The sequence below is a fragment of the Pseudophryne corroboree genome, chromosome 1, assembly GCF_028390025.1.
Source record: "Pseudophryne corroboree isolate aPseCor3 chromosome 1, aPseCor3.hap2, whole genome shotgun sequence".
Taxonomy (NCBI): domain Eukaryota; kingdom Metazoa; phylum Chordata; class Amphibia; order Anura; family Myobatrachidae; genus Pseudophryne; species Pseudophryne corroboree.
In genome coordinates, this window is record NC_086444.1 from 70,433,806 (window position 1) to 70,461,319 (window position 27,514).

Below are 27,514 nucleotides of genomic sequence, written 5' to 3' on the forward strand. Positions count from 1 at the left end.
TGTATGTATGTGTGTGTGTATGTATGTGTGTGTATGTATGTATGTATATATATATATACACACATACATACATACATACATACACACATACACACATACACACATACACACATACACACATACACACATACATACATACATACATACACATATTTTCTCCAAACATAATGTCCGCACTCCATATAGCTTAGAACAACAGCGGGGTACTCCAATAGAGATCAAAAGATCCTTCCATATAAAATTTGTTTGATTGCACACTCACCATTTGAAGAATAAGAGTTCTTTATTTAATAGGCAATATACACACAAAAAACATAGCAAAAGGTGCAAATGTCGACGTTTCGGTGCACTAGGGACCTTCCTCAGAACAGACAACTGTGCATCCTTGAAGCAGCTCAACCAAAAGCAGAATGCTTTTGGCTGAGCTGCTTCAAGGATGCACAGTTGTCTGTCCTGAGGAAGGTCCCTAGTGGACCGAAACGTCGACATTAGCAAAAGGTGCATATGTGCAATGTTTTTTGTGAGTATATTGCCTATTAAATAAAGAACTCTTATTCTTCAAATGGTGAGTGCACAATTCAAACAAATTTAGGATTTCTTCATTGGTTTCTTTTATTAACAAAACCTTTAAGTTTGGTTGCAGACTGCTGTAATCAACCGTAAGCCAGCCACTTAGCAGTAATGGGCCGCTGGTCATAGTGAGCACAGTGTGGTGGGAATTGGTTCATTGGGTCCGTCCTATTTAGGGCGACACTCATTAGGTCGACCACTATTGGTCGACAGGCACTAGGTCAACACCTGGAAAAGGTCAATGTGAGTTTTTGTTTTTTTGTAAAGTGACCGGGAACCCCAATTAGTGCACAGTGTCTGTTGGGCAAGGTTACTATTCCCAATCGTAGTCCATGTGGATCGTAAAGTATGAAAAAGTTAAAAAAAAAAGAAAAATGTGAAACACTCATGTCTACCTAATGGCTGTCTGCCTAAGGACCATATCCCAGTATGGGGTGTGTGTGTGTGCCACTTTTGCTTTTGTAAATCCCCTAATCCCCTAAATACGTAAAAGTAGGTTTTAGAGTTATTTAGGATCTGTGTGTTTTCTGTCACCTTTTTTCATTTTCATTTTTTTTCCACCTTTTTCCAGTGGTCCTCAAGTACTCCCAACAGTTCATGTTTTCCAGATCTCCTCACAGGATTGCAAGTGAAATAATTTGCTCCACCTGTGGGTCTTTTAAAATGTGTCAATGAGTAATGAATACACCTGTTCAACTGCTAGGTGACCTGGAAAACGTGAACTGTTGGGGTACTTGAGGACCGAGGAAGGGAATGAATAGGCAGTATTTCTCTATCGTCCTAAGTGGATGCTGGGGTTCCTGAAAGGACCATGGGGAATAGCGGCTCCGCAGGAGACAGGGCACAAAAAAGTAAAGCTTTACTAGGTCAGGTGGTGTGCACTGGCTCCTCCCCCTATGACCCTCCTCCAGACTCCAGTTAGATTTTGTGCCCGAACGAGAAGGGTGCAATCTAGGTGGCTCTCCTAAAGAGCTGCTTAGAGAAAGTTTAGTTTAGGTTTTTTTTCTTTACAGTGAGTCCTGCTGGCAACAGGATCACTGCAACGTGGGACTTAGGGGGAAAGTAGTAAACTCACCTGCATGCAGAGTGGATTTGCTGCTTGGCTACTGGACACCATTAGCTCCAGAGGGATCGAACACAGGCCCAGCCGTGGAGTCCGGTCCCGGAGCCGCGCCGCCGACCCCCTTGCAGATGCTGAAGCGTGAAGAGGTCCGGAAACCGGCGGCTGAAGACTCCTCAGTCTTCATAAGGTAGCGCACAGCACTGCAGCTGTGCGCCATTTTCCTCTCAGCACACTTCACTGGGCAGTCACTGAGGGTGCAGAGCGCTGGGGGGGGGCGCTCTGAGAGGCAAATATAAACCTTATACAAGGCTAAAAATACCTCACATATAGCCCATAGGGGCTATATGGAGATATTTAACCCCTGCCTGACTGGAAAAATAGCGGGAGAAGAACCCGCCGAAAAAGGGGCGGGGCCTATCTCCTCAGCACACGGCGCCATTTTCTGTCACAGCTCCGCTGGTCAGAACGGCTCCCAGGTCTCTCCCCTGCACTGCACTACAGAAACAGGGTAAAACAGAGAGGGGGGGCACATTAATGGCTATATATATATATATTAAAGCAGCTATAAGGGAGCACTTAATATAAGGATATCCCTTGTATATATAGCGCTTTGTGGTGTGTGCTGGCAGACTCTCCCTCTGTCTCCCCAAAAGGGCTAGTGGGTCCTGTCTTCATTAGAGCATTCCCTGTGAGTTTGCGGTGTGTGTCGGTACGTGGTGTCGACATGTATGAGGACGATATTGGTGTGGAGGCGGAGCAATTGCCAAATATGCAGATGTCACCCCCCAGGGGGTCGACACCAGAATGGATGCCTTTATTTGTGGAATTACGTGATGGTTTATCTTCCCTTAAACAGTCAGTTGAGGACATGAGGCGGCCGGACAATCAATTAATGCCTGTCCAGGCGCCTCAAACACCGTCAGGGGCTGTAAAACGCCCTTTGCCTCAGTCGGTCGACACAGACCCAGACACGGGCACTGATTCCAGTGACGACGGTAGAAATTCAAACGTATTTTCCAGTAGGGCCACACGTTATATGATTTTGGCAATGAAGGAGACGTTACATTTAGCTGATACTACAGATACCGTAAAACAGGGTATTATGTATGGTGTGAAAAAACTACAAACAGTTTTTCCTGAATCAGAAGAATTAAATGACGTGTGTGATGAAGCGTGGGTTGCTCCTGATAAAAAGTTGATAATTTCAAAAAAGTTATTGGCATTATACCCTTTCCCGCCAGAGGTTAGGGCGCGCTGGGAAACACCCCCTAAGGTGGACAAGGCGCTCACACGCTTATCCAAACAAGTGGCGTTACCCTCTCCTGAGACGGCCGCACTTAAGGATCCATCAGATAGAAAGATGGAAGTTATTCAAAAGAATATATACACACATGCAGGTGTTATACTACGACCAGCTATAGCAACTGCCTGGATGTGCAGTGCTGGAGTAGTTTGGTCAGAATCCCTGATTGAAAATATTGATACCCTAGATAGGGACAATGTTTTACTGTCGTTAGAACAAATAAAGGATGCATTTATCTATATGCGTGATGCACAGAGGGATATTTGCACACTGGCATCTCGGGTGAGTGCTATGTCCATTTCAGCCAGAAGAGCCTTATGGACACGACAGTGGACAGGCGATGCGGATTCAAAACGTCACATGGAGGTTTTGCCGTATAAAGGGGAGGAGTTATTTGGAGTTGGTCTATCAGACTTGGTGGCCACGGCTACTGCCGGGAAATCCACTTTTTTACCTCAAGTCACTCCCCAACAGAGAAAGGCACCGACCTTTCAACCGCAGCCTTTTCGCTCCTACAAAAATAAGAGAGCAAAGGGCTTGTCGTACCTGCCACGAGGCAGAGGAAGAGGGAAGAGACACCAACAGGCAGCTCCTTCCCAGGAACAGAAGCCCTCCCCGGCTCCTGCAAAAACCTCAGCATGACGCTGGGGCCTCTCAAGCGGACTCGGGGACAGTGGGGGGCCGTCTCAAAAATTACAGCGCGCAGTGGGCTCACTCGCAGGTAGACCCCTGGATCCTGCAGATAATATCTCAGGGGTACAGGTTGGAATTAGAGACGGATCCTCCTCATCGTTTCCTGAAGTCTGCCTTACCAACCGTCTCTTCCGAAAGGGAGAGGGTGTTGGAAGCCATTCACAAGCTGTACGCTCAGCAGGTGATAGTCAAAGTACCCCTATTACAACAAGGAAAGGGGTATTATTCCACTCTATTTGTGGTACCGAAGCCGGATGGCTCGGTAAGGCCTATTCTAAATCTGAAGTCCTTGAACCTCTACATAAAAAAGTTCAAGTTCAAGATGGAGTCACTCAGAGCAGTGATAGCGAACCTGGAAGAAGGGGACTTTATGGTATCCTTGGACATCAAGGATGCGTATCTACACGTTCCGATTTACCCCGCACACCAGGGGTACCTCAGGTTCATTGTTCAAAACTGTCACTATCAGTTTCAGACGCTGCCGTTCGGATTGTCCACGGCGCCTCGGGTCTTTACCAAGGTAATGGCCGAGATGATGATTCTTCTTCGAAGAAAAGGCGTATTAGTTATCCCATACTTGGACGATCTCCTAATAAGGGCAAGGTCCAGAGAACAGCTGGAGACAGCTTTAGCACTATCTCAAGAGGTGCTAAGACAACACGGGTGGATTCTGAATATTCCAAAATCCCATTTAATCCCGACAACTCGTCTGCTGTTCCTAGGAATGATTCTGGACACGGTTCAGAAAAAGGTTTTCCTTCCAGAGGAAAAAGCCAAGGAGTTATCCGATCTGGTCAGGAACCTCCTAAAACCAGGAAAAGTGTCAGTACATCAATGCACAAGAGTCCTGGGAAAAATGGTGGCTTCTTACGAAGCAATTCCATTCGGCAGATTCCATGCAAGAATATTCCAAAGGGATCTGTTGGACAAATGGTCAGGGTCGCATCTGCAGATGCACCTGCGAATAACCCTGTCACCAAAGACAAGGGTGTCACTTCTGTGGTGGTTGCAGAAGGCTCACCTATTAGAAGGCCGCAGATTCGGCATTCAGGATTGGATCCTGGTGACCACGGACGCCAGCCTGAGAGGCTGGGGAGCAGTCACACAAGGAAGAAACTTCCAGGGAGTATGGACGAGTCTGGAAAAATCTCTTCACATAAACATTCTGGAACTAAGAGCAATCTACAATGCTCTAAGCCAGGCGGAACTTCTCCTGCAAGGAAAGCCGGTGTTGATTCAGTCGGACAACATCACGGCGGTCGCCCATGTAAACAGGCAGGGCGGCACAAGAAGCAGGAGTGCAATGGCAGAAGCTGCCAAGATTCTTCGCTGGGCGGAGAATCACGTGATAGCACTGTCAGCAGTGTTCATCCCGGGCGTGGACAACTGGGAAGCAGACTTCCTCAGCAGACACGATCTTCATCCGGGAGAGTGGGGTCTACATCCAGAAGTCTTCAACATGTTAATAGACCGTTGGGAAAGACCAATTGTAGACATGATGGCGTCTCGCCTCAACAAAAAACTGGACAAATATTGCGCCAGGTCAAGAGATCCACAGGCAATAGCTGTGGACGCACTGGTAACTCCTTGGGTGTACCAGTCAGTGTATGTGTTTCCTCCTCTGCCGCTCATACCAAAGGTATTGAAGATCATACGGCAAAGAAGAGTAAGAACAATACTAGTGGTTCCGGATTGGCCGAGAAGGACTTGGTATCCGGAACTTCAAGAGATGCTCACGGACGAACCGTGGCCTCTACCTCTGAGAAGGGACCTGCTACAGCAGGGTCCCTGTCTTTTTCAAGACTTACCGCGGCTGCGTTTGACGGCATGGCGGTTGAACGCCAGATCCTAAAAGGGAAAGGCATTCCAGAAGAAGTCATTCCTACCTTGATTAAGGCACGGAAGGAAGTCACCGTGAAACATTATCACCGCATTTGGCGAAAATATGTAGCGTGGTGCGAGGATCGGAGGGTTCCGACGGAGGAATTCCAACTGGGTCGTTTCCTACATTTCCTGCAATCAGGATTATCTATGGGTCTCAAATTGGGATCCATTAAGGTTCAAATTTCGGCCCTGTCAATATTCTTCCAAAAAGAATTGGCCTCTGTCCCTGAGGTCCAGACTTTTGTCAAGGGAGTACTGCATATACAGCCTCCTGTGGTGCCTCCGGTGGCACCGTGGGATCTAAATGTAGTTTTAGATTTCCTCAAATCCCATTGGTTTGAACCATTGAAAAAGGTGGATTTGAAATATCTCACATTGAAAGTGACTATGTTACTAGCCCTGGCCTCTGCCAGGAGAGTATCTGAATTGGCGGCTTTATCTTATAAAAGTCCTTATCTAATCTTCCATTCGGATAGGGCAGAACTGCGGACTCGTCCGCATTTTCTCCCTAAAGTGGTATCAGCATTTCATCTGAACCAACCTATTGTGGTGCCTGCGGCCACTAGCGACTTGGAGGACTCCAAGTTGTTGGACGTTGTCAGAGCCTTAAAAATATACATTGCAAGGACGGCTGGAGTCAGAAAATCTGACTCGCTGTTTATATTGTATGCACCCAACAAGTTGGGCGCACCTGCTTCTAAGCAGTCGATTGCTCGTTGGATTTGTAACACAATTCAACTTGCACATTCTGTGGCAGGCCTGCCACAGCCTAAAACTGTAAAAGCCCACTCCACAAGGAAGGTGGGCTCATCTTGGGCGGCTGCCCGAGGGGTCTCGGCATTACAACTCTGCCGAGCAGCTACGTGGTCGGGGGAGAACACGTTTGTAAAATTTTACAAATTTGATACCCTGGCAAAGGAGGACCTGGAGTTCTCTCATTCGGTGCTGCAGAGTCATCCGCACTCTCCCGCCCGTTTGGGAGCTTTGGTATAATCCCCATGGTCCTTTCAGGAACCCCAGCATCCACTTAGGACGATAGAGAAAATAAGAATTTACTTACCGATAATTCTATTTCTCGGAGTCCGTAGTGGATGCTGGGCGCCCATCCCAAGTGCGGATTATCTGCAATACTTGTACATAGTTATTGTTAACTAATTCGGGTTATTGTTAAGGAGCCATCTTTAAGAGGCCCTTTCTGTTGTCATACTGTTAACTGGGTTTAGATCACAAGTTGTACGGTGTGATTGGTGTGGCTGGTATGAGTCTTACCCGGGATTCAAAATGCCTCCCTTATTGTGTATGCTCGTCCGGGCACAGTACCTAACTGGAGTCTGGAGGAGGGTCATAGGGGGAGGAGCCAGTGCACACCACCTGACCTAGTAAAGCTTTACTTTTTTGTGCCCTGTCTCCTGCGGAGCCGCTATTCCCCATGGTCCTTTCAGGAACCCCAGCATCCACTACGGACTCCGAGAAATAGAATTATCGGTAAGTAAATTCTTATTTTAGTTCACTATGTGAAATAAAATCTCCATCAAGTTTTACGTATTGAATAGCTGGGCTGAGAAATCGTGGAGATCTGTCACCTATACACGGTGAAGGCTGAATTGATATTGAACCTGTCCATTCGTTGGGAAGTAAGAACAGCTTGTCAATGTTTATCACCGTGTATATACAGTGTGTCCATTGTACAACTGCAGGCGTGGTTACAGAATGTCGTACGGTGCAGTTGTAGCATGAGATAATTAGTGTTCATTCTGGCACCCTGCACCTGCCATAACTGCTGGTGTTCCTCTTTCCTGCCTGGGTTGTGACTCTGCTCTGGTGTTTCTAGCACACTTTTGTATGTATGTCAGCATTGAGCTATAAGTCAGAGTGTGCTAGAAGCACCAGGGCAGAGAGCAACACTCAAGGCAGGAAAAGAGGAACTGCAGAGGGGTGCTAGAATTAACACTAGACTGTTATGGTTGTAGTGTTCTCCACAGAAAATATTGCCACCTGGGTGGCAGTAAGACGCAGCGAGGTGGGGCCAGTGTAATACTTTACAGTAATGAAAAATGTTAATCTTTTATTATGATTTGTAGTTGAGATTAACAATTTTAAATCAAATAATTCAATAATTTTTAAAAAGTCTTGCAGATATTGCCCACTTGCTGTATGGACACAGAAATACTTGTGTCCAGCAATGCACACTGAGGCACAATGCGGCACACCTGCTCTCTCCGCCTACTCTCTCCGCAATGTTCCCGCCTTCCAAACCGCGCCCTGCCTCTTCAAGGTGGGTGGATCTCTATTATTGTGCTCATCACAGTAATGTAAGCACAGCGTAACACTGAGCTTGCCCCATCAGACTCCTGGAGTAGGGTAATGCTGGGTGGCTAGGTTGAATGCTTGTGAAATTGTTCCTGGAGAGAACGCGGAGATGCAATATACAGTTGTGTGTCATAGGACTGTGGGATACCGGTGATGTCAATGCTAATGGAATATCTTTTCTCATTTCTCATCAGCCAGCAGCCGGCGTCGGGAGTAGCCTATTCCCATCCAACAACCGTGGGCAGCTACACCGTTCATCAGGCTCCAGTAGCTGCTCACACCGTAACAGCAGCCTATGCCCCTGCACCAGCCACAGTAGCTGTAGCCCGACCTGCACCTGTCGCTGTGGCAGCTGCTGCAAACGCAGCTTACGGTGGCTACCCGACAGCTCATACTGCAGCAGATTACGGCTACACCCAGCGGCAGCAGGAGGCTCCGCCTCCGCCACCTCCTGTCACAACACAAAATTACCAGGTACCGTTACACAATCTGCTTCTGCCACTGGTCTCATCTCATTTTTTGTGTTAGATGTTTTTCATGTCAATATTTTGGTGGTGATGGAACAATCTTTTATCCTGGGAATTGTCTGTTATTTGTCATCCTTTATATGGCACCACAAAGCCTTACACAGTATAGAAACAGTATGAACACAAAAAAATAGGATTTTGGTACTTACCAGGTAAATCCTTTTCTTTGAATCCATAGGGGGCACTGGAGTACTCTTGGGATATGGACGGGCGTAGCCGAACAAGGGCACTGAATATTTAAATTTAGGACCCTCCCCCCCCTCCATATCCCCGAGTACCTCAGTGTACGACCTCAGTGTTTTTCTTTTTCATCCACTAGGGGTCACTGGAGTACTCTTGGGATATGGACGGGCTTCCGTAGGAACACAGCACTGAATATTTAAATTTAGTAACACTCCACCCCTCCATATCCCCGAGCACTTACTCAGTGTTTTTTCTGTGCTGCACGTGGCAACACATGCTTAGCTGAAGTCAGAAGAAAGTTTTATTTTTCATTTTTATTTTTATTTTTTCTACTGTTTGACACATCCCTGTCCCCCTTCCAAAAGGCAGGGTCAGGGATAGTGCAGCTGCTGATTGCAGCACGGGCGTGTCGGGCCTCTCTGAAAGAGCTCCCTCACAGCCCTCACATCCTCCTGCACTGGCTGGCCGGCGCTTACTGAAAAGCCCCGTCGGAGCCTCCGCACGTCTGCAGGAGTGAGGTATGTGAAACGGGGCGGTCAGCTCCCGCTGCCGCCCCGACGTATGGGGACATAGTGCTGGGTGACGGCAAGTGGCAGAGCGGCTCTCCCCTCTCAGCCTCCGGCATCTTCCCGCTCAGGCGCCCGCCCATTCCGGCCCGCTCAGAACCTCCGTGCAGGCACGCGGCTCTCTCCACTCAGACGCCCGCACGTTCGGCACGGACCTCCGTGCAGGCGCCGCGGCTCTCCCCACTCAGACGCCCGCACGTTCGGCACAGACCTCCGTGCAGGCGCAGCGGCTCTCCCCACTCAGGCGCCCGCACGGTCGGCACAGACCTCCGTGCAGGCGCCGCGGCTCTCCCCGCTCAGGTACCCGCCCGTTAGGCCACAGCCTCCGGCCAGGCACCTCGGAACAGCAGCGCTACCTGGGTAGCTGACACGCTATATATAGGAGCCCACCGCTGGGACACACGAGGCACATAGCGCTCTACGATACCCGCTGGGGGCCCACACGCTGCGCTGCCGCTGTAATAAGATAAACAGCCATTACAGGGGGGACATATCAGTGAAATACTGCAGCAGCAGAGGGATTATTACAGTATAATCAGTGAATGCAGCACTGTGATTATATGTATAAGTAGAGCAGGGCAGCCATTTTTAACAGCTTCCTGTGTCTTCCTCTGTGATTCCAGAACGTTCCTGTCCTACATCTCTTCTCCACCGGAGGCGCAGGGGTGTTCGTGGGAATTTGGGATCAAATTTCATAGTACTGGCCACGTGTATTGCACTGGGCCAGATATATATACAGAGCCACCTTATTGCTATTTTACTGAGCCGTGCAGGTGTCTGTGTTTTGTGTATTGTATTGTCTGTCGCCATAATGAGTAAGACACCAGCAAAAACTAAAAAGCATATTTGCAAAGTATGTGGCAGTGTGTTACCGGATGGATCTACCACATGTAACGTATGTTTTGTGGATTCCGTTCAGAATACCATTTCTGCTCCGGTTTTGCAACCAATTTCATCACCGGACCCTCCGTGGGGTATGTTAGTAAATGTACTGGAGAAATTTCAGACAGAAATGACCGCTGCTCGTCTGGAGCGAGAAACGCTAAGAGCTGAGTCTAGGGTGAGACCGCCAGAACTACCGGAGGCGTCTCAGCCTTGCGTAGGGTCCAAATCCATTTTGGGCAAACGGGATAATTTTCATATGTCTTATGATTTTCCAGTGTCTGCTATGTTGCAGTCTGACGATTCCATCCCAGACCTCACGGAACACGATGAGGGGGAGGAGGGCGAAGTGGAGTCAGACGGCGAGGATGTTAACAGTTCCGGCATTGATGATCTCATCAGAGCGGTACGGCAGTCGCTAAGGTTTCCTGAAGCTGAGCAGCCTCTCACCAATGATCAGGTCATATTTACTAAACGACGGAAGACGCCAGTAAGTTTTCCTGTGTCGGATTCTCTAAATCAGATGTTAGTAGAATCCAGACAGAATCCAGATAAACGGTTTTCTATACCTCGCAGATTTAAGTCTAGTTATCCGTTTCCAGAATCGGTAACGGGTACATGGGAGAATCCACCAATAGTTGATTCTTCAGTGTCAAAGCTTACCAAGAAATTAACCATACCAGTGCCATCAGCTACTACGCTTAAAGATCCGTCAGATCGTAAGATAGAAACTATGCTTAAATCCATGTATGTAGCAGCAGGTGTGATGCTAAGACCTGGATTGGTTGGCATTTGGGTCACTAAGGCGCTCATAATATGGCTTACAGAACTCAAATCGGCTTTACATGACGAAAACCTGATAATTCAGGTGAATCAAATGATTGAGGCTGTAGAGTATCTCTGTACAGCGTCTACTGACGTCTGTCAGCTCACTTCTCGTATTTCATCTTCGCTAGTTACGGCACGAAGAGCACTCTACCTGCGTACTTATCAAGCGGAGGCAGAGGTCAAACGAAGTATAGAGGCGTTGCCTTACGATGGCAAGAAGTTGTTTGGTCCAGAATTGGACGCATGGATTAAGGAGGCTACGGGAGGTACGTCTGTGTTCTTACCATTGCCTCCACCTGCGCCAAGAAGAAGGTACGCTGGACCTTCGTTCAAATCCTTTAGACCTCAGCCCTTTCGAGGACGTGGCAGAGGATCCGCCACGCCAGCTAGACGTGGTCGAGGACGTGGTTTCCGTCAAACCAACACAACTCGCCAAGACGCTAAGGTTACCGACAAGCCAGTGGCATGACGGGTTACCAGCCCATCTCGGATCTCCAATTGTGGGAGCACGCCTTCACACGTTCCATGGGGCGTGGTTCCACACGTCCGCGGAGGGCTGGATTCGCAATTTAGTGTTAAAAGGTTACAAAATAGAGTTCGACTGTCTTCCGCCTCTGCGGTTTTTCAAGACAGGTTTGCCTCTGTCGGACGACAAGAGGACAGTTTTGCAAATTGCCATTCAGTCCTTACTGGATTCGGCAGTGTTGATTCCGGTCCCTGTACACCAACAGGGTCAGGGTTATTATTCAAGTCTATTTGTGGTCCCGAAGCCGGATGGCTCAGTCAGACCAATATTGAACTTAAAGGGCCTCAATCAGTACGTAACTTACTACAGATTCAAAATGGAGTCTCTACGGTCGGTGATTGCGGGGTTAGAGACCAAGGAATTTATGATTGCGCTAGACCTCAAGGATGCGTACTTACACATTCCGATTTGGCAGCCTCATCAGAGGTTCTTGCGGTTTGCAATACGCCAGAACCATTACCAGTTTCAGGCTCTGCCGTTTGGCCTGTCATCAGCGCCTCGGGTATTCACCAAAGTAATGTCTGTGATGATAGCTCACCTCAGATCCCTGGGAGTGACGATAGTTCCGTATTTAGACGATCTGCTCATCAAAGCTCCGTCTCAACAGATACTTACCCAACATGCGCTGCTAACTTACAATGTATTGGTTCACCACGGTTGGATTGTCAATTTCAAGAAATCACATCTGATTCCGTCTCAACGCCTTCAGTTCCTAGGTATGATTCTCGATACGGTCAATCAAAGGATTTACCTACCACAACAGAAAGTACAAATGCTACGCCATCTAGTACAATTAGTACTCAAACCACGCACAGTGTCGGTACACTTGTGCATTCGCCTGTTAGGCACAATGGTGGCAGCTTTCGAGGCGCTTCAGTTCGGGAGATTTCACTCTCGTCCATTTCAGCTGAACGTGCTTGCCCAGTGGTCGGGCTCGCATCTGCAGATTCACCACAGAGTGAGGTTGTCACCAATAGCAAGAGTTTCTCTGCTATGGTGGCTCAAGGAACACAATTTAACCGCAGGAAGACGGTTCGGAGTTTGCAATTGGATAATTCTAACTACGGACGCCAGTCTCAGAGGTTGGGGAGCGGTAATTCAAAATTGTCAGCTCCAGGGTCTCTGGGCGGATCACGAAAAATTGCTGTCAATAAATGTTCTAGAACTCCGCGCGATTTTCAATGCGCTACGACAAGCGGTGCACATGGTTCGCTCTCAGCCTGTCCAAGTGCAGTCGGACAATGCGACAGCGGTCGCATACATCAACAAACAAGGAGGAACGAGAAGCCGCATGGCAATGCGGGAAGTAGCTCGAATCCTCAATTGGGCAGAATACCACCAGGTGATATTGTCGGCCGTGTTCATTCCGGGAGTGGACAACTGGGAAGCGGATTATCTCAGTCGTCGGGATCTTCACCCAGGCGAATGGTCATTAAATCCAGAAGTGTTTCACATGTTGGTTCAGCGATGGGGTTATCCTCAGGTGGACCTGATGGCATCTCGACACAATCATCAAACGCCCCAGTATGTGTCCAGAACAAGAGATCCAAAGGCAGTCGCGGTGGATGCTCTCACTGTCGCGTGGCCGTACAGTCTGGTGTATCTGTTTCCACCGTTTCCGCTGCTCCCTCTGGTGCTAAAACGGATCAAAAGAGAGTCGCTCACAGTCATACTAGTGGCGCCTCATTGGCCTCGGAGAGCTTGGTTCTCGGATCTTCGAGGATTACTCGCAGACGATCCGTGGCCGCTCCCGATACGTCCAGACCTGTTACAACAGGGTCCTTTTCTTTACCCCGATTTAGCGCGGCTGCGTTTGACGGGGTGGCTGTTGAGACCGCCCTCTTAAAAAGAGAGGGCATTCCAGATTCAGTTATACCAACCATGTTACGAGCTAGAAAGCCGGTTACGGCAGCTCATTATTACAGAATATGGCGAGCCTATATAGGTTGGTGTGAAGCTCGGAAATTTCCGACATCAGCTTTCAAGTTATGCCGCCTTTTGTTGTTTCTACAATCAGGCTTAGATGGAGGATTGCGTTTATCTACACTAAAGGTGCAGGTATCTGCTTTGTCAATTTACTTTCAAAGACGATTGGCTCTATTGCCGTCTATACGCACCTTTCTCCAAGGTGTAATCAGGGTACAGCCTCCTTTCATTCCACCTACAGCGCCATGGGACTTGAATCTGGTTTTGGAGTTCTTACAGTCTTCATATTTTGAACCCTTACAACAAGTGGATATAAAGTTTCTCACTTGGAAAACAATTTTTCTCTTAGCCTTAGCTTCGGCAAGGCGTGTTTCGGATTTGGGTGCCTTGTCATGCAAGCCACCGTATTTGGTGTTTCATGATGACAGAGCGGAACTTCGGACGAATCCCGCCTTCTTACCAAAGGTAGTGTCATCTTTTCACATCAATCAACCAATAGTAGTTCCTGTGTTGACAGCACATTCTGGAACTCTGGATGTGGTTCGTGCGTTACGCGTTTATGTAACCCGAACGTCTTCAGTTCGTAAGACGGATACGTTATTTGTTCTCTATGATGCTGCCAAGATGGGTTGGCCAGCATCTAAACAAACTTTATCCAGATGGATAAAACTGACCATACGCCAGGCTTACCTTCATGCTAGGTTACAACCGCCTACGTCAGTAACCGCTCATTCCACACGTTCTGTGGGAACTTCATGGGCAGCTGGTCGTGGGGCTTCTGCGACGCAGCTTTGCCGGGCGGCTACATGGTCTTCAGTGCACACGTTTGTGCGCTTTTACAAGTTTGATACTTTTGCGGCATCAGCATCTAGCTTTGGCCGCCTAGTGTTACAAGTGCCAAACTGCTCTCCCGCCCACGGGGGAAGCTTTGGTACGTCCCAAGAGTACTCCAGTGACCCCTAGTGGATGAAAAAGAAAATAGGATTTTGGTACTTACCAGGTAAATCCTTTTCTTTGAATCCATAGGGGTCACTGGACGCCCACCCAGAGCAGTTTACTTACTTGGGGTTAGTTCTGAGGATCTTATGGTAACACATTTTCACCGACTGGTTCAAGTTACAAGTGCTGGTTAGGGTGTCAACTGTTAGTTGTCAGTAACGTTATGGGTTAACTTCGTTATTGTCAGTTATGTTATATGTAATACTCCATTATTAACCTCTCTTAATTCCTGTTCGGCTCAGTAAAAAACACTGAGTAAGTGCTCGGGGATATGGAGGGGTGGAGTGTTACTAAATTTAAATATTCAGTGCTGTGTTCCTACGGAAGCCCGTCCATATCCCAAGAGTACTCCAGTGACCCCTATGGATTCAAAGAAAAGGATTTACCTGGTAAGTACCAAAATCCTATTTTTACTGAGCGAACAGGAACGATATAGAGAGGTTGACAATGGAGAATACCTATAACATAACGGACAACACAATGTTGACCCATAACCTTACTGTCAACTAAACAGTTGACACCATAACCGATAGAACTTTATAATTTGAACCAATCGGTGAAAATGTGTTACCATAAGCTCCTTTGAGCTTAATATCAATGAAGTAAAACTTGTTACCCTAAGCTCCCTTGAGCTTAACACAACCCAGGTAAAACTGCTCTGGGTGGGCGTCCAGTGCCCCCTATGGATTCAAAGAAAAGGATTTACCTGGTAAGTACCAAAATCCTATTTTCTTTATCATCCACTAGGGGTCACTGGAGTACTCTTGGGACGTACCAAAGCTTCCCTCGTGGGCGGGAGAGCTGTTTGATACTTGTAACAGTAGGCAGCCCAAAGCTAAATGCTGATGGCGCCACCATTTATAACGTGTAAACGTGCACAAACATGGTGCACATGAAGGCTATATAGCCGCGTTTTAGACACTCCACGACCCACTGGGTCTGACATTCCCACAGAACCTGTGGCATGAGCTATTACTGACGTAGGCGATTGTAACTTAGCCTTAAAGTAAACCTGACTTGTAGTCATTATTATTACCCAACTGGATAATGTCTGCTAAGAAACTGGCTAACCCCAGTTGGCAGTATCATAGAGAACAAACAACGTATTTATATCACATACTGTTGACGTTCGGGACATATATAAACGCGTAATGCGTGTACCACATTCAGAATTCTAGAATGTGCTGTCCACACAGGAACCCCTATTGGTATATTGATGTGAAGAATACGAAAGCGTGATTCGTCCGAAGATCTGCTTTGTCATGAGAAAACTCAAATACGGTGGCTTGGAATACAAGGCACCCAAATATGAAAACAAAACCCTTGCCGAAGCCAAGGCTATAAGAAAATTGTTTTCCAAAGTGAGAAACTTAATTCCCATTTGTTGAAAGGGTTCAAAATATGAAAACTGTAAGAAATCTGAACCCAACTTCAAGTCGCCTGGCGCTGTAGGTGGGATAAATAGAGTGTGAACTTTGATGACACCTTGTAGAAAGATGTGTACAGACGCCAATAGAGGCAAACGTCTTTGAAAATAAGTTTACCACACAGATACCTGCACTCTTCGTGCAGATCAACGCAGTTTTCCATCCCACCCCGTTTAACAGAATACGGGTTACTTGAAGGATGATGTTGGAAACTTCTGAGGTTTACAACCTATGTAAGCACACGAAATTTTGTAAAAATGAGCTGCCTTAAACGGCTTACTATTTCGTAACATGGTTAGTATAACCGATACTGTAATGCTCAATTTCTTAAGAGGGCGGTCTGCACCCTCACCCCGTCAACCGCAGCTGCGGTACCTAGATAATAGGTACATAGGTAACTATGGGTAAACTAACGTTCCCTGATGTAACAGGTTGGACGTATTATGAGCGGGCCAAGATCGTGTGCAAGTATTCCTTGAAAATTCGAGAAGCAAACTTCTCCGAAACCCATGAGCTACCACCAGTATGACTGTGACAACTGTCTTATGAGCCGTTTTGACAACAGAGAGAGCAGCGGAAACTGGTGGAGCCAGATACACGATGATGAATGACCACATGAATGTGAGAGACTCCACCGCCACTGCCCTTGTGATCTGTTTTGTACACATACTGAGCTTTTGTAATTGTGGCGAGATGCCATCATGTATACTTGAGGGTAACCCCCTTCTGTGGACTCACCTATGAAACACCTCTGGATTTAATGTCCAGTTTTCAGGATCCAAATTCTGACGGGTGAGATCCTCTGTCTAACAGATGTCCACTCACGTAATGATCTCTTGACATTTTCACATAATGGTGTTCTGAGCCATTGAGGATTTGAGTCACATGCCGCATTGCCATGCGGCTTCTTGGTTCTCACTGGTTGTTGTGTATGCAACTGCCGTTGCCTTGTTTGACTGCTTAAGGCCAGCGTGAGACAGGCATCAAACATTTACCTGAAACTCATGGTTGTTCCTCTCCACAGAAATCTTTAGTAAAAGGCGAAAGATTTATTCGTTCTGAAGAGAAAATAGAGTATATACCTGGTCAGACTGAAAGCGAATCATGTATTGCATTGTAAAATGCACAGAGTTCTAGGACCTTTATCGACAGCAATCTGTCGTGTTTTAGAACCTTTGTCGCTGATTTTAACTACAAATCCTGACCCTCTGCGACTGTCGTCCAGAGTATATGCACCCTTTTCCCTCTGTGGGAAACGCGAGTGAAGGGTGGTGAACTAAATTGAAAACACATCTTTATTCTTAATAGGTGAATACACCAATGTACCGCTAGTGTGCGTGTTTTGCACTAATTACTAGACGTACATTTGTTATTGCTGGTGTAGTAGGTAAAAGTCTTTGATTTACCGTATTTATCATCTTACCTAGGCATTGACATCGTTTAGACGGAATTAGATGCGATTGTTTTCGAACTTGATCTGCTACCGCAGTATACCTTAGTAGCGCAAGTTAGAGGAACTTTGTTGAGACAGAGTTCTTATGTGAGATGAGCTATCATCCCAACATCACTTTGGTAAATACCCAAAGCGATAAGCAACGGTAGATATGAAATGGTTAATGGTTGTGGCGATTTGCAAACGCTAGAACCTGTGATGAACATACCGGACTGGGTAAATACGCATTGTCAAGATCAAATGCAATTATGCAAATTTTGTGGCTCCAATAAGCAAATACTAACCGCAGAAAATCCATTTTCTACTGTAGTAAATGACTTTTGATATTGCGACAGAGCTGTTTGGTCTTGCTAAAACAGAGGTGAATAAATAACTCTGACTCTGTTGGCGTACTACTGCCTGGTTTATAAACCAGCAAAGACTAAATGACAACCTGCCAAACCGTTCGACAGAGGCAGTTTTGTACTTTAAGCTGTAAATAGCTGAGACATGTATGAGTTGAAGTCCTGAAACCTCGCAAATGTAACATGTAAAGACGCGCTTCCACAATTGTAAAAGAGGTCATTAAACCACTGGCTTGCTGACTGTAACGTCCTGTCGTTACAAGGCGTGACTGTTTCTTATAAAGGAATAAAACGCCGTTACAAGTATTGTATGCGCTAATGGCAGAATATCCTAAAGGGATAAAATGGCGTTACACATATATCAAATTTAGGAGCAAACAAGCTCTGGTCTTGTCGCACTTAACTAGCGACAATGAAAATAACCGGCGTTAGCAGAAGCTTTACAGATATACTTTGCAGCTTCTTTTAACAGTGATCGGCATGGTTCCATACATAGATTCTAGTGACCCAAATGTATCTGTGGTTTTAATAATGTTTTCCAAAACCCCGCACTATCTGAATGCTGGACTAATGTACACTTCTCACTTGTAGTTATCGGTGTGAGATTTGACATAGAATCGTGCATTAAATTATAAGACTAGTGAAATAAACACTCTGGTACCCAAAGGAAAATTGTCACTTTGGAAAGACTGTCTTTTGTTAGCGCTGGCGGAGTTATTCTGAGACTCCGATTACCGCTGTTTTAATTTGAATTGCCAATGTTAACATTTTTAGTCTGCACTAGAGCCTTATTTGCTATGTAGACAGACATCATAATAGGCAACAGACAGACACTTGCACGCCTTAATAACATTATTATATGGCATATATCTCTATATATATATTGCTGAACAGCATATTTATTAGGAAACTAAATTGTTCTTTATGTGAAAAGCAGTTCACATGGGCATGAAACCCGAACCAAATTCCTACTAACACCCCTGCGCCTTCTGGTGGCTTAACGATGTAGGGCAGGAATGTTCTAGAATTATCCTGAAGTAAAAATTCCCACTAACACCCCTGCGCCTCCTTGTGGATTAGAGGTGTATGGTCTAGAATTATAACTGGAAAACCAGCAATGATTAAAATGGCCGTCATGCCATGCTTTCACAGAAAATCACAGTACAGTTTACCTGCTGCAGTTTTAATATATATAGGCTTAATAGCCTATTATACAGTTACTATGCTTATATACAGTTATAACCCAGTTGTAGGATACAGTAAAATATATGCATTTAGTCAAATAATATGAGCACTGCCTGCAGTGTATTTATTTTGCAACCTTAACCAAAAATAACAGAAAACTTGGTTAAACGTGCAATAGGTTATGCCACTGATAACCTATTGCCAGCCAAAGCCTCATATATATATTATATATATATACAAAGTGTTTACACATATAATCAGTTCATACTGATATTATAGACAGTTATGCCAGCAAAAGCTTTATTATATATTATATATATATAAAACGTGCTGTATATCACAGTACACAGTGTACATTGTTTAAAGTGCTGCGCTGCTTGAACCCATGCAGCCTTTGCTGCTGCTATGGGTATTATTCCCCCTCCCCCCCCCCCCCCCCCCTGCATCCCCATGTTACCTGCAGCGTACGGGGATCGGGTGCAGGGAGAGCAGGAGAGCCTGTATCTAGCGCCGGGGAGCCGACCGGAAGCTCCTTCTTTCAGCAGTACACAGTCTCCCTGTGTCTGCGGTGTTTCACTGGGAGAGTGGCCGGCGTCCTTGAGTGACGTGCGGCCGCTCTTTAGTACACAGGAGAGTGTCGGCGGCGTGCCGGGCCATCCGAGCAGTGAGAGCGGCCGGCGTCTGAGTGACGTGCGGCCGCTCTGTTTAGATGAGCGCCCGGAGAGTGCGGCATAGCGGTGCCGCATCAGAGCAGTGAGAGCGCCCGGAGAGTGCGGCATAGCGGTGCCGCATCAGAGCAGTGAGAGCGGCCGGCGTCTGAGTGACGTGCGGCCGCTCTGCTTAGTTCAGCCAAGGAGTCGGCGCTGCGTAGTGGTGGCGGGCCCTCAGAGCAGTGAGAGCGGCCGGCGTCTGAGTGACGTGCGGCCGCTCTGCGCGTATAATGTAAGGAGAACCTTTCTCATTCTAACCACTATCAGGTGGAACTTCATTGCTTCAGCGGGACCCGTCAGCGGCGTGCTCAGCGGCGGCCAGCTCCCTGTACAGTTAACACTCACACAGCAGGGCGGCAGCGTGAGCTGACCGCCCTGACCCCCTCACCATACCTTGTAGTGTCGTACTTCTGTAAGCTCCGTCCAGATTGTGACGGGGCTTCCATCCTGGCTGTGACGGGGCTTCTTACTGTAAGCACCGTCCAGTTTTCAGCTCTCCTCCTGGCTGTGACGGGCTTGTAATCTCCGTCCAGTTGCAGTAGGAGACAGTCTGCCTGTGGCTGTGAGGGTGCTCTTTGTGAGGACCGACACGCCATGCGCTGCCTTGTAGCGCCTGTGGCTGTGAGGGTGCTCTTTGTGAGGACCGACACGCCATTCGCTGCCCATGCAGCGGCACTATCCCGGACCCATGTTTTTCCAGAAACTGGGAAGGGATGTGCTAAGTGTAAAAATAAAAAGTAAAAATTTAAAAATAAAAATCCAAGTGTGGATATACCACAAGCCTTGTTCGTGCTGTGAGCACCGAAAAAACACTGAGGTCGTACACTGAGGTACTCGGGGATATGGAGGGGGGGGAGGGTCCTAAATTTAAATATTCAGTGCCCTTGTTCGGCTACGCCCGTCCATATCCCAAGAGTACTCCAGTGACCCCTAGTGGATGATAAAGAAAGTATCTTACAGTACAGAACATTGCAGGATATGGTATGAACATTGCTGTATCAGCAGTCATAATACCCATATAAGCAGCAGGGCGGCAGAACGCAAGGGTTAGGTGTTGCTGTAGGCATTGGGGGGGGGGGGGGAGGTGGTGATGGTGTCTGTGAGGAAATGAAAAGCGCATGAAGGAAGAGGGCCCTGCTCGTGAGAGCTAGCAATCTAAAGGACAGTGGCCTGCAAGGGTCACACAGGGGAGAGACTAACCCAGCAGCATAGGGCAGTTGGTTAGAGCTGGATGGCATTGATAAAGAAGTAGGTCTTGAAAGCCTGTTTGAAGTTTCGTGGAGCATCAGAGAGAGAGAATTCCAGTGGTAGGGAGCAGCAGGGCAAAATCATGGTGGCTGGAGTGGGAGGAAGTAGATAGTTGGGAGGAGAGGCAGGCATTTATTTTGGAGTGAAGTGGGCAGGCAGAGTATGAAGTTGGAGATGTAAATAGCGTGTTGGGTGAGGACTCTGTTAGTCATTGTGAGGAGTTTGAATTGGGTTCAAAGGAGGAAGGGGGAGCCAGTGTAGGGCTTGTAGAAGAGGGGCGGCAGATGTAGTATGTGTGGGGAGGAAGGTGAGCCAGGCAGCAGCAAGGAGGGCTGACTGGAGTGGAGAGGGGTAGGACGCAAGGAAGGGGACGGGGGAGTAGTTAGAGATTACAGTATCCAGTCTAGAGAACTGCGGATGAGGGTATTTGTTGCCTCCAGGGGAAGAGAGGATCTCGTCTTGGAGAGATTTCTGAGGTGGCAACAGCAGGACTGGGAAAGGTACTGAATGTGTTTGAAGGAGACGACGGTGTCAAGAATAAGATTTGTGGTATAGAACACATGGTGCTGTTAATAAATAATGGAATTGAGGGAGGTGAGGGTATTCGAGTGAGAAGATAATCAGCTTAGTCTTAAGCTGCATACACATTGTGCGTTTTTGCCCCGTCTATATGCAGAGAGATGTGAAAATCGCACAGTGCATACACTGAGCGATTTTGACCCGGCCCAGTGATTTTCACCAGGGTGAACAGTTTTCAACCTTGAAACAGGAGACCGGAAAGTGGTTCACTCGGCCGGTAAAACAGGCCGGCGATGATGCGGGAGTGCTCATCACCTCTCGGTTATACACCCTAGAAGGTTTTGAGCTCAAAACGCCAAAAGTTAGTTACTTTGAGCTCAAAATCGCCTAGTGTGTATGGGCCTTTAGACATGTTCAGTTTAAAAAAGCATTGGGACATCCTGGAGGAAATGGCAAGAGACTGTGGGAGATACGAGTCGAGAGGGGGAGTGGTCAGGGGAGGAAAGGTAAGGAAAGTTGGAGTATCATAAAAGATTATATTGGAGGCCGAAAGAGCTTTCACTCGGCGTACTGTTACGTTTTACCAGTGTCTGAGAGGTGAGAAGAGCAAGGACTCCAGCATTCCCTATAATAATATGGCAGACTCTGCAGTGTATGGAAGCTCTGTGCTTTGAGCGTTTGAAATGTTTAGTAAAGTTTAATAGGTAGCAATGTGGAATCTGAGGAGTATAATATCTGTGTATTAAAAACTATTTTCTATTTAATTGGCTTGAATGTAACACTTAGGCGGCCTGATGCGGAGTTGGACGTACCCCTCTTTGTGGAGCATAATGCTCCAGAACTTATGCATGTGTGGGTGGTTGACTCTCGTGCACTTCAATAACACCTACACTGGTGACCTAAGGGGCATATTTATGTTGTAATTGGGGTGTTTACGCCAGAAGAAGTTCAGAAAGAGCGCAAAGACGTAACTGCAGGCTTTTCAGCCAAAGAGAGAAACCTGTTTCTAGATGTGTCATCTGCACCAAGTGCAGACTGGTGCACGTGTGCTGATTACTGGCGCCAGACTTGGCATATGGAAAGGGGCTGGGTGCAACACATAGAGGCGTACAACTCTACAGGCGAATATACTGTACACTATTATCTTTGTGCCTGCAGTGCAGGAACCCTTATGGCCGCCTTGCGTTAAACGCCGTATCAGCCCGTGATGGTGCTTTTAGCGTTATTGTTTTACCAGTAACTTCCTCTTTCCTTTCTTTAGGATACCTATTCGTATGTTAGGTCCACGGCCCCTGCTGTTGCTTATGACAGCAAGCAGTACTACCAGCAGCCCACTGCAACAGCTGCAGCCGTAGCGGCTGCCCAGCCCCAGCAGTCTATGGCGGAATCCTACTACCAGACAGGTAGGTTGTTTTTATTATTTCTGTTTTGGTATATTGGTGCAATATTAAGTTTAAAATAAAAAGTGAAAGCTTTAAAATAGTATTGAATTTTTTTTTTTTTTTTTCCCTGCAGCGGGGTACACTGGTATTCCACAGGGAATAACATCTGGGTGTAGAGTTGGATCTTGATGCGAGGCACCAACAGGCTAAAGCAGGCATGTCCAAACTGCGGCTCTCCAGCTGTTGAGAAACTACACATCCCAGTATGCCCTGAGACAGCTTTAGCATTCTCTGACAGCAAAACTGTGTCAGGGCATGCTGGGATATGTAGTTTCACAACAGCTGGAGGGCCGCAATTTTGACATGCCTGGGCTAAAGCTTTGACTGTTCCCAGGATGCATTGCACCGCCTCCTCTATAACCCCACCTCCGGGCACTGGCGCTCCGTTTGTAAGTTGGTGCCAGAAGAGCAGGTAGCTAATCGGTGGGGCTGCGCTAGGCAGCCCTGAAAAGAGCTTTTTTAAGAAGACTTCAAGGGCTGCAGCACTATTTATGTCAGTCTGATATTCTGTGCTGTGGCTCAATCACCTCCCCAGCAGTGCGTCCTACTTCTGCGGCCGGGTTCTTGCAGCAGAGGCGCACCAGTCATCTGGCACACCACTGCTGATGCTCTCCAGGATTGCGTGGCTGAACATCAGGGAGGAGGTAAGAGGGTCCCCCAGGTGGGACCCACCGGTTAATTGCGGTCACAGGAAACAGACCGCATGGACACTGTACTGCACACGGACCCCACTATATCCACCAGGGTAAGGGAGCACAGGTCAGATTTACTAAAATCCGTTTGATATAGGCTCCACAGTACCAGGTGGTGAGGACCAGCATAGGGGATAAGGCGCTGACCTGTAGCCCCCCCCCAGCTCCGCGCGCCATCTACTGCTGATGTCCCGCCCTGGAGCTGCATTTCTCTTTCCCTCACACCCTGGCAGAGATTTTGGCACCATCTTCACTACTAGCTGGGCTGATCTCCGGGACTGCAGGGCTCTGTCTCCTCTGTAAAGCTGCCTGTCTCATCAGCGCTGTGCTTTTACAGGCACTTAAGTATTCTACATGTCATTGTAGACAGTGTTAGTTAAGAACAAGTGTGCTGCAATCTGAATATTTTAGTACAAGTATTCTGTGATATACATCCAGTATCTACTGTGCATCTATACTCCTACATACTTGTATGTAGTTTTACTAGTCCAGTGCAGTTTTATTGTTTATATGTAATAACTCCTGCATTGTACCTGTGACTGAGTGTGCCTGTAGCTGTTGTGTGGGATTCCATTCTCCTGTTTAACATATTGCTATCACTATATTCTGTACCCTGTGGGGCAAGGTGCACTCTCTCTATATCTAGAGTTATGCAGAATATACAATTTCTTATTTTTCTCTGACGTCCTAAGTGGATGCTGGGACTCCGTAAGGACCATGGGGATAGCGGCTCCGCAGGAGACTGGGCACAACTAAAAGAAAGCTTTAGACTAACTGGTCTGCACTGGCTCCTCCCACTATGACCCTCCTCCAGACTTCAGTTAGAATCTTGTGCCCGGCTGAGCTGGATGCACACTAGGGGCTCTCCTGAGCTCCTAGAAAGAAAGTATATTTTAGGTTTTTTATTTTACAGTGAGATCTGCTGGCAACAGACTCACTGCAGCGAGGGACTAAGGGGAGAAGAAGCGAACCTACCTGACTGGAGGTAGCTTGGGCTTCTTAGGCTACTGGACACCATTAGCTCCAGAGGGATCGAACACAGGACCCGACCTCGATCGTTCGGTCCCGGAGCCTCGCCGCCGGCCCCCTTACAGAGCCAGAAGCAAGAAGTGTTCCGGAAAATCGGCGGCAGAAGACTTCTGTCTTCAACAAGGTAGCGCACAGCACTGCAGCTGAGCGCCATTGCTCCTCATGCACACCTCACACTCCGGTCACTGATGGGTGCAGGGTGCTGGGGGGGGGCGCCCTGAGGGCAATATAATACACCTTGGCTGGCAAATCTACACCATATATAATCAGGAAGGCTATATAGGTGTAAAAATACCCCTGCCAGAATTCCAGAAAAAGCGGGAGAAGTCCGCCGGAAAAGGGGCGGGGCTATCTCCCTCAGCACACTGGCGCCATTTTTCCCTCACAGCTCCGCTGGAAGGACGCTCCCTGGCTCTCCCCTGCAGTGTCAAGCTACATAAGGGTAAAAAAGAGAGGGGGGGCACTAAATTTAGGCGCAGTATATATAATATAAGCAGCTATAAGGGAAAAAACACTCATTTATAGTGGGATCCCTGTGTTATATAGCGCTCTGGTGTGTGCTGGCATACTCTCTCTCTGTCTCCTCAAAGGGCTTTGTGGGGTCCTGTCCTCTGTCAGAGCATTCCCTGTGTGTATGCGGTGTGTCGGTACGGCTGTGTCGACATGTTTGATGAGGAGGCTTATGTGGAGGCGGAGCAGATGCCTATAAATGTGATGTCACCCCCTGCGGGGCCGACACCTGAGTGGATGGTTATGTGGAAGGAACTACGTGACAGTGTCGACTCCTTACATAAAAGGTTTGACGACATACCGAATATGGGACAGCCGGCTTCTCAGCCTGTGCCTGCCCAGGCGTCTCAAAAGCCATCAGGGGCTCTAAAACGCCCGCTACCTCAGATGGCAGACACAGATGTCGACACGGATACTGACTCCAGTGTCGACGACGATGAGACTAATGTAACTTCCAATAGGGCCACACGTTACATGATTTAGGGTATGAAAAATGTGTTGCACATTTCTGATGTTACCCCAGGTACCACAAAAAAGGGTATTATGTTTGGAGAGAAAAAACTACCAGTAGTTTTTCCTCCATCTGAGGAGTTAAATGAAGTGTGTGAAGAAGCGTGGGCTTCCCCCGATAAGAAACTAGTAATTTCTAAACGGTTACTAATGACGTACCCTTTCCCGCCAGAGGATAGGTCACGTTGGGAAACATCCCCTAGGGTGGATAAAGCGCTTACATGCTTGTCAAAGAAGGTGGCACTACCGTCTCCGGATACGGCCGCCCTAAAGGAACCTGCTGATAGAAAGCAGGAGGCTATCCTGAAGTCTGTATATACACACACAAGTATTATACTGAGACCAGCTATTGCTTCAGCATGGATGTGCAGTGCTGCAGCTGCGTGGTCAGGTTCCCTGTCGGAAAATATTGATACCCTAGACAGGGACACTATATTGCTAACCGTAGAGCATATTAAAGACACAGTCTTATACATGAGAGATGCACAGAGGGATATTTGCCGGCTGGCATCTAAAATAAGTGCAATGTCCATTTCTGCCAGGAGAGGGTTATGGACTCGGCAGTGGACAGGTGATGCAGACTCAAAAAGGCACATGGAAGTTTTGCCTTATAAAGGTGAGGAGTTGTTCGGGGATGGTCTCTCGGACCTAGTTTCCACAGCAACTGCTGGGAAGTCTGCATTTTTACCCCATGTTCCCTCACAGCCAAAGAAAGCACCGTATTATCAGGTACAGTCCTTTCGGCCCCATAAGGGCAAGCGGGTTAAAGGCGCGTCCTTTCTGCCCAGAGGCAGAGGTAGAGGGAAAAAACTGCAGCATACAGCCAGTTCCCAGGAGCAAAAGTCCTCCCCCCGCTTCCTCTAAGTCCACCGCATGACGCTGGAACTCCACAGGCGGAGCCAGGTACGGTGGGGGCCCGACTCAAAAATTTCAGCGATCAGTGGGCTCGCTCACGGGTGGATCCCTGGATCTTTCAAGTAGTATCTCAGGGGTACAAGCTGGAATTCGAGACGTCTCCCCCCCCGCCGTTTCCTCAAATCTGCCTTGCCAACAACTCCCTCAGGCAGGGAGGCAGTGATGGAGGCAATTCACAAGCTGTATTCCCAGCAGGTGATAGTAAAGGTGCCCCTACTTCAACAAGGACGGGGTTACTATTCCACAATGTTTGTGGTACCGAAACCGGACGGTTCGGTGAGACCCATTTTAAATTTGAAATCCTTGAACACATATATAAAAAAATTCAAGTTCAAGATGGAATCGCTCAGGGCGGTTATTGCAAGCCTGGACGAGGGGGATTACATGGTATCACTGGACATCAAGGATGCTTACCTGCATGTCCCCATTTACCATCCTCACCAGGAGTACCTCAGATTTGTGGTACAGGATTGTCATTACCAATTCCAGACGTTGCCGTTCGGTCTATCCACGGCTCCGAGGGTCTTTACCAAGGTAATGGCCGAAATGATACTCCTTCGAAAGAAGGGAGTTTTAATTATCCCGTACTTGGACGATCTCCTGATAAAGGCGAGGTCCAGGGAGCAGTTGTTGGTCGGGGTAGCACTATCTCGGGAGGTGCTACAACAGCACGGCTGGATTCTAAATATTCCAAAGTCACAGCTGGTCCCTACGACACGTCTACTGTTCCTGGGGATGGTTCTGGACACAGAACAGAAAAAAGTGTTTCTCCCGGAGGAGAAGGCCAAGGAGCTGTCATCTCTAGTCAGAGGCCTACTAAAACCAAAACGGGTGTCGGTGCATCACTGCACGCGGATCCTGGGAAAGATGGTAGCTTCCTACGAAGCAATTCCATTCGGCAGGTTCCATGCAAGAACCTTTCAGTGGGACCTGTTGGACAAGTGGTCCGGATCGCATCTTCAGATGCATCGGCTGATAACCCTGTCTCCAAGGACCAGGGTGTCTCTGCTGTGGTGGCTGCAGAGTGCTCATCTTCAAGAGGGCCGCAGATTCGGCATTCAGGACTGGGTCCTGGTGACCACGGATGCCAGCCTCCGAGGCTGGGGGGCAGTCACACAGGGAAGAAACTTCCAAGGACTATGGTCAAGTCAGGAGACTTCCTTACACATAAATATTCTGGAACTGAGGGCCATTTACAATGCCCTAAGTCAGGCAAAACCCCTGCTTCAAAACCAGCCGGTACTGATCCAGTCAGACAACATCACGGCGG

General features: G+C 47.7%; 1 protein-coding gene and 1 non-coding gene across 6 annotated transcripts in view; one reads left to right on the top strand and one right to left on the bottom strand.

Moving 5' to 3' along the window:
* Nucleotides 1-27,514, top strand: part of ZFR (zinc finger RNA binding protein) — a 176,985-nt gene that overhangs the window by 25,191 nt on the left and 124,280 nt on the right. For 4 of the 5 annotated variants that reach the window (XM_063960555.1, XM_063960523.1, XM_063960537.1 and 1 more), the window contains exons 4-5: nt 8,018-8,297; nt 22,408-22,549. In XM_063960555.1, the coding sequence (XP_063816625.1) occupies nt 8,018-8,297; nt 22,408-22,549 (422 nt within the window). The remainder of the gene's footprint in view (nt 1-8,017; nt 8,298-22,407; nt 22,550-27,514) is intronic. The other variant, XM_063960545.1, reaches the window with a different exon arrangement.
* On the bottom strand, nt 16,651-16,765 carry LOC134961510 (U5 spliceosomal RNA). Its single transcript, XR_010187920.1, has one exon. It is a non-coding gene; the product is annotated as a U5 spliceosomal RNA (small nuclear RNA).